The 7,500-nt window shown below is 41.7% G+C and overlaps 2 protein-coding genes across 2 annotated transcripts in view; one reads left to right on the top strand and one right to left on the bottom strand.

Annotated features, from left to right (window-relative positions):
• Positions 1 to 3,335, top strand: part of nuf2 (UF2 component of NDC80 kinetochore complex) — an 18,223-nt gene extending 14,888 nt beyond the window's left edge. The window contains exons 12-13 of the mRNA XM_031280146.2: positions 1,114 to 1,249; positions 3,078 to 3,335. Of these exons, the coding sequence (XP_031136006.1) occupies positions 1,114 to 1,249; positions 3,078 to 3,185 (244 nt within the window). The 3' untranslated portion in view covers positions 3,186 to 3,335. The remainder of the gene's footprint in view (positions 1 to 1,113; positions 1,250 to 3,077) is intronic.
• A 1,364-nt stretch (positions 3,336 to 4,699) lies between these two features.
• Positions 4,700 to 7,500, bottom strand: part of cfap57 (cilia and flagella associated protein 57) — a 26,551-nt gene continuing 23,750 nt past the window's right edge. The window contains 2 exon segments of the mRNA XM_031280125.2: positions 4,700 to 4,974; positions 4,976 to 5,122. Coding sequence (XP_031135985.1) covers positions 4,948 to 4,974; positions 4,976 to 5,122 — 174 coding nt within the window. The 3' untranslated portion in view covers positions 4,700 to 4,947.

The raw sequence follows: 7,500 nt of genomic DNA, 5'->3' as shown, positions 1-7,500 counted from the left end.
CGTTACGTTAGCTAGTTGCTGGTGTTCTTGTTCAGAGAGGCTATCGTTACGTTAGCTAGTTGCTGGTGTTCTTGTTCAGAGAGGCTATCGTTACGTTAGCATGTTGCTGGTGTTCTTGTTCAGAGAGGCTATCGTTACGTTAGCTAGTTGCTGGTGTTCTTGCCGTGGGATTAACTGTACTAATAAAACTGTTGAAACACCGCGGCCACGCTGCTGTGAAAGCTCCCCGAACGTCATTTATCAGTCTGGTTGTTACCCCTCTCAGTGGCAGCTCCTCCACTCATATCTTTATAACGGAGCTAACCGCTAATCAGAGCTAATCGTTGCTAACCGAGCCTTGAGGTCTGCGTGTCTGTATCCATTAACTGCATGTATGGACTCGAACCAGAATAAAACCCTTCATTGTATTAAAATGGCTGTAAAAGTTTTAAACTACAACTCAGAGTTGTTTGAATGACAGAAATCAGCTCAAGGTACGACGTAGCGTTAGCGTGCTAGTTGATGCTTTCTCTGCGGAGTGCAGACTGATTTGCTCTCGCGAGTCATGTGACCAAATCGCAGCTTTTGCGATTAGGAAATCGCGTTTTAACATATCGCGATATTATCGCAAATGCAATTAATCGTTCAGCCATAGCGCACGCTCTCACTGGGTGAGCTAGAGGTCGCCCCAATTGATATTTTTTGATTTATTTCTTTACCAATGATTGACCTACATATTTTCTGTTTATACGGTACCGCCTACGGCGACTACTTCATATCCGTTCCTAGCAGAACAGAACAGAGTGACAGCAGAAAATGCAGAAAATCCACGTTATGTTCTTCGTTACACATGAAATAAATGTCAGACTGACAGTTTTTAGAAATGTCTCATGATATATTGTCTCTAGAAGTGTATTATGCAACTGTTGTTTTTGTTAAAGAAGGAAAAGAAATACTCTACTTCTAGAATCGCAAAACAAATCGAACCGGCACCCATGTATTGTGAAAGAATGGAGTCGGGACAGAAGCCTATCGTCCCAGCCCTAGTTGTAAATGTGATGAATAGAAAGAATTTGAAAATCGTGTTCTGTAAACGGAAAGTTTAAAAACCCCCAACATGCAACGGTTCTCCAGGGACTATAACCAAATCCATCAGAAGCGCGAGGAGATGGCGGACAGAATCCAGGAGATCTCCAGAGAGACGCAGCAGCTGAAGGCCAAGATCCAGAGCCTGAGAGACGTCTGCAGCAAAGAGACGGAGAAAGCTCAGGTGAGAGCAGCTCCTGCTGTCTTACTGTTTTCATTCACGCTTCGAGACAAACATGAACTGAAATGTATTATAATATTTCAGATATAAGACGCTCTATTCCAGACTCAGACACTGTACAACAAACACAAACAGAAATTATATAAACACTAAGGCTTAATTCAGATTTTTTTGCTCAGATCTGATTTTTTGTTAGGCTGTTCACATGACCCTTTAAACCGTGGCCTATATCAGATTTCAGTGTGAACTGTTTGTGGTTTCGAACTGACCCACATGCGAAAAAGACCAAAACCTGCGAGGGGCCGGGTTCGGCCCGCGGGCCTTGAGTTTGACTCGTGTTTTAAAAAGTAATGTGAAACAAAAAATCGGATCTGAGCAAAAAATCCTAATTAAGTATTAAGACTTGCAGTGTGAACGTAGCCTAATACACTTGGTCGGTGACTGGTCATAGCTGGGGGCGTGGCCTGGGCGGAGTCGCCGTGACCAGACAGAGTTAACCCAGCATGGCTTCTCAAAAGCACTTTGGCTGCTTGACAGAGTAAGATGCATCAAAAACCAACTGAGCCCAACAGACCGTTATCCCAGGGTCATCAAACGGTCTGTTGTTATCCCACGTTCATTACCGCTCTGATTAAAGACTAGTATTAGAGATGCACCGATAGACCGGCCGGTGACCAGAATTGGCCGGTTTTCACGTGCTCGGCCATGACCGGCGACCGGCAGGTCAGTCTGACATATGGTGATTTCATGCCGGTCAACGCTCCAATTACCTGACAACATAAGTTATACCAGTTACAGTTCTCAAGGACGCACGCACACACGGACGCCACAGCACGGACGCCACAGCACGCTCTCTTTCTCCTTTCTCTCAACGTTTCCGCCGTGTGTGGTGCGTACCCGCTCGCGGTGTGAAGCGCGTGTCGACGCTATTCTCCACATGTAGGAACCTGGTGAATTAACCTGCAACATGTCAGCTGATTGGGAATTCTTCAGCGTGTGTGCAGAAGATAACAAGTTTACAATATGCAACATCTGCAAGGAGAAAGTAGGGCGTGGAGGGACGACACCAAAAACCTAAATCACATTTCTTTAGTTGATATTGATGTGAAAAGAAGGAAATGGTTCTAACATTGCTCTTTAGATGTGTGTGAATGTCCCACACCAGGAGTAATTTATATAGTTCTATTTTATAGTGATCCATTATCTGTTCAAAACATGTTCTATTAAAGAAAAGATAGGAAATAAATATGTGTGTGTGCTGTAAAGTGGTTAGAAAAAATGAAATCAGAATCAGCTAAAATCGGTATCAGCTGGTCTAACTCAAAGAAAATCAGAAATCGGAATCGGCCTAGAAAGTTGTAATGGGTGCATCTCTAACTAGTATGTCTAAGCATGTTAAATGAATTCATCCCTTGTAACTGTTAGAGTTTGGACTGCAGCAGAGACGTCAGTGGTATCAACACCGGCTCCGTCTGTCAATTTTTTTTTCACTTATTTGAGGCGCAGAACGCCACACCGCAACTTTTCGGCATTGAACCAAGCAAAAAAACAATCGTAAATATGACAGAGTAAAGATCAACCGCTAACGAGCTCTACGCTCGTTAATTCAAATTGTTTGTTTTTCCCCCACGCCATACACGGAAATGTCGTTTTAGTGGGCGTTCCCAGTAACGCCGACCAAGTCTATTTCATAAATCATGTTAATTTCATGATTGAAATGACATACATTACAAACCAGCTTTAGAACTAACTGTACAAGACATCTTTTGACGACCCAAATGTACCCAACGTACTCACTGAGAGAATAACGTGAACACTTGACTGTGTCCAGGCTGTGTACGACAACCTGTCAACCTCAATGGACGAGCTGCACCGGAGAATTGACATGGACACCGTGGACCTGATACAAGCTGTCACCAAGATGTCTCCATCCTTTTAAATGGATCATTTTACATTTTATAATCGTTACATTACTGTGTGGTATTACTCTGTTATGTGTTTCTACTCTTCTAACCTTTTTGTTGCCTTTTTGTGACCTATTTAAAATGTATTAAAAAGTTGTATATCAGTGAATAAATCCGATCAGTCCTGACTGTGTAGCTCAAAGGCTTCCGTACTTTCTCTTTCCATGCTTCAGAATGAGCAAATAGGACAAACTGTATTCAAAATTTGCCAGACCGCCATATGTTAACATTGTTGCACTACTGTGGCCCACAGATTGTAAATCATTAGTTTTGTAATCAGCCATGAGTGAACCTGCTGCTTAAAAACTCCCTAACCCTAGTAGTCCTATACAAAGAAATACACACACACACACACACACACACACACACACACACACACACACACATATATATAATTCAATTGTGAGTTTGAAATGTTGACTTTTGGCCATTATAACTGAATAAGTCGGACAAGACAAACTGAGGTAAAGTAAACCGAATCCTCAGAACTGCTGGCTTTTCTCATGGAGAAAAAAAAGAACAATGGTTTTAATACAGATATTTTTAATCATCTTAATAATATCTTCATGGGAAATTTGTGGTAAAATAATTAGTTTTAGTTTCTTGATGCAAAAAAAAAAAAAATCTAACTCACCCCAGTAAGTGTACATACATTTTAAGACTAAATCTGCTGGTGAGTAACCGCCCGTGTTTCCCCCAGAGGAGCCGTTCAGCCCGGTGGGAAGTGTCTTTGTTTTCTGGACCAGTGTCGGCTCGGGCCAGTCCCAGACTGATGGCAGCGTTAACGTAGAGCCCAGTAGTTTCTGTGATAACCGAATCATGGTCGCAATCGCAAAATTAAGAATTTAAAAAAGCTAAACCCAGATTCCATAGGGCCCTACGTTACGTCAGAGCCAAACGATAATGTAACTGGAGATTTAAAAATATGACTACGTCTAAGTTTCCACTGAGCCGCGACGCTGTTACTGTACTCTCAACCCTTGTGTTGTCCTTCCAGCTAAAAGATAAATAATGTTTCAACATTTCTTTGGATTGTTTTCTAGGCTTCCGGCACTTTTTAGACCTTTTTGTTTAGTTTCAGTTGTTTTTCCGATGTTTTTGTTGCTTATTTTGATATTTCTGTTCCTTTTTTGTCACTTTGCCGTTTTTTACGCTTTTTCTGAAGTTTTCAACGTGTTTTTCCCACCAGTATAAACACCACTAACACCAAATTATAAACCCTAGTTTCACACTTATTCTTGGAATTCATGGTCAATAAACCTAATTTTTATGAAATCATACCTCATTTTTGAGTTTAAAAAGCAGAAATATGCTATAATATTGAATAAAACTCCCAAAATGTAATGAAAGAAATAAACTGATCTTTAATTTTACTTGTGAAGAGCGTTGTATGGAACCATCCATGTTATTTTTGGGCAATTTGGTCGAAAGAAACCTATATTTCTGATATAGAAACTTTAAAAACGGGCCAAGTTTGACCCGAGGACAACAGGAAGGTTAACAAAGAACTCCCAGTGGCTTAGGCCCGCTGGGCCACCAGGCAGTACACTGGGGAAACCCTGAGTTCATTCATGCAGGAGAATCCTACGGTGCTCAACAAATGCAAAGAACTGACTGGTTTTGTTGTGTGATTAAAACAAGTTGCTGTTTGTGATGAGAGGGCTTCAGGCAGGGAATCCTCAGCGGTTCCCGTTGCAGAGCTTCCACAGCTCTCTGGAGCTCATGTTCTTTTCTTTCTTAGTCGGCGTCTTCATGTTTGGTCTCCTCTTTTAGGCCCATTCTCTGAGTTAGGACGGGACTTGTTGGACTTCTTGAACGTGGCCAGCTGAACTTTGTAATCTTTGACCTGAGTCCTCACCAAACGCAGCTCCTTCCGCAGTTCATTGATTTCAGTAATCAGAGACACATTCTCCTGCAGAGCAGACGACAGTCACTGTTAGAATATCACGTCTTCAGTAAGAGTACTGTTGAGTTTAAAAAAGTTAAAACGATGCTGATGTTTTGCTAACAATGTACTTTTGGCTTAAATGCATTCAGTGCACACTGCAGCTGGGCGAAAAGGGTTGTATCAGTACTGATGAGACCTAATGAGTCTGCCTCACACCATCCCAAACTTCTACAGAATAATTAGGTCATGGCTGCCATTTAGCATTCAGTCTTGGAGCCGACACCCTGCTGGTGCGGACTAGATCAGAGCTGAAGATCTTTGCCCGAACCGACGGGTTCGGTCGGGTTCGGTCTTCATTTCTACCATGTTACACGGGCTCGGGCCGGGCTCGGGCTTGCGTTCCGAGTTGCGCAGTAAACAAGCGGTCAGGTGAAGTGTTTCGATTAGCGTGAAAATGGATGCTGAGGAGGTGAAACAGAGGCTGGCTTCTGGAGGACTTATTTTATTTCTTTGTTCCAACTTCCAAGTGGCCGATAGCCTCCGTTAGTCACGAATAAATGATGTTAACAAATGTAGAAATGACTCATTCTTGATGGAAGGCAAAAGAGCTGTGTGCGTGCAGCGCAGTCTCTTTTTTTTCTTTCTCTCCCTTTTCCGCCGAGTGGTGCGTGTGCCCGCTTGCGGTGTGAAGCGCGTGTCTGCGCTATTTTCTGACATGCGCTCTAATCACTGCTGATAGACGGCCTTTTGTACAGTCGGGCTGTAACGGGTTCGGGCTTTTAAAAATCTGTCAATCAAAATGTACTGGTCGGGCTCGGTTACAGCTCTAGACTAGATAGAACAAAATAATGTTTTCCTGTAGTTTGAAAATGATTGACCCCCACATTGTAGGACCTTTCATCTTGTGACCGGATGTAACCTCAAAACACGTGGATTGAGAAATAACACCTTCTTTTGGGAGACATCTGACCAATAGGGAGAGTTTTCATTTGAGGAACCGCCCACAACTCCAAAGGAATATAATTGTGAAACTGAGGTGGTTCAGGACTGATTAAAGGTGCTGTAGGTAGGATTGTGAAGATCCAGGACAACTTCTCAGTCCCTCCCCCCTTTCTGCTAAAGCCCAAAACGGTCTCCTAAGCCCCTCCCCCCACAAGAGAGAATGAATGCGTGTGTATGAGCAGTGATTGACATGCAGTTAGACACCCCCCCTGGCCCTGATTGGAGCATCTGAACAGGGAGCTGTGGATTTTTGTAAATCTCACTACAGGCTGTAGGTGGTGCTAGAGGAGCTGCTTCATGTACTTCTACTGGAACATAGGGTCAGTTTCAGCAGATATGACAGAAAGTTAGTTTTATAAGTCTTACCTACTGCACCTTTAATGTGACTCCAGAAGGGAGAACTATCTTTTCAGTCCGCTGCAGCGTTAAACTTGTTTTTGTCATGTCATTTTCATAATTCTCCCTTCCTCAGAAAATCAAGAAAAACTCAACAGTACTCAGTCACAGGAAGAAGAAATACTGAATGCCATGAGCATTGCACTAAAATTATTTTAGTAATTATAATAAGAAACATAGGACTTAGATCTAGGGCTGCAACTACCGATTATTTTCATTGTAGATTATTTGCTCCATTAATCGATCAGTTGTTTTGGTCTATCAAATGTCAGAAAATTGTGAAAAATGTGGATCAGTGGTTCCCAAAAAGCCCAAGAGGACGTCCTCAAATGTCATGTTCTGTCCAAAACTCAAAAAGATATTCAGTTTACTGTCACAGAGGAGAGAAGAAACTAGAACAATATTCACATTTAACAAGCTGGAATCAGATTTTTAACTTTTTTTTCTTCATAAAAAATGACCAAAACAGGTGGTAACACTTTACTTGAAGGTATCATTAATCGTGACAAGACACTGTTATAACTATGACATGACACTGTCATAACTATGACATGACACTGTCATGAACTTATCATAAACGTCATAAACAAGTCATAAACGTTTATGACTTCTGTCATTGTCATTCATTTTTTGTCATGACAAGATGACATTGTTTGGGTTGTCTTGATTATGACAAGTTGACATTAATCAAAGTGACATTACCAGAGGTTGTCTTGGTCATGACAACTTGACATAATGTCATCCTGGTTAATGTCACGTTGTCTTAATATGGGCACTCCAAAGAAATTTGATGTCAAGTTGTCATGACAAATACATCTTCTGGTAATGTCATCCTGGTTAATGTCAAGTTGTCATTACAAAGACATCCCAAACAAATTTAATGTCAACTTGTCATGACCAAGACAACTTCTGGTACCAAACGGATTAATAAATTATCAAAATAGTTGTTGATTAATGTATCTACTTCAACCCCTAATGATTGGTCAGAAGAATTCTCTGTTTTC

The sequence above is a fragment of the Sander lucioperca genome, chromosome 6 (assembly GCF_008315115.2).
Source record: "Sander lucioperca isolate FBNREF2018 chromosome 6, SLUC_FBN_1.2, whole genome shotgun sequence".
Classification (NCBI taxonomy): Eukaryota; Metazoa; Chordata; class Actinopteri; order Perciformes; family Percidae; genus Sander; species Sander lucioperca.
The sequence above is the reverse complement of the archived record's forward strand: the minus strand, read 5'-3'. Positions and strand labels throughout refer to the sequence as shown.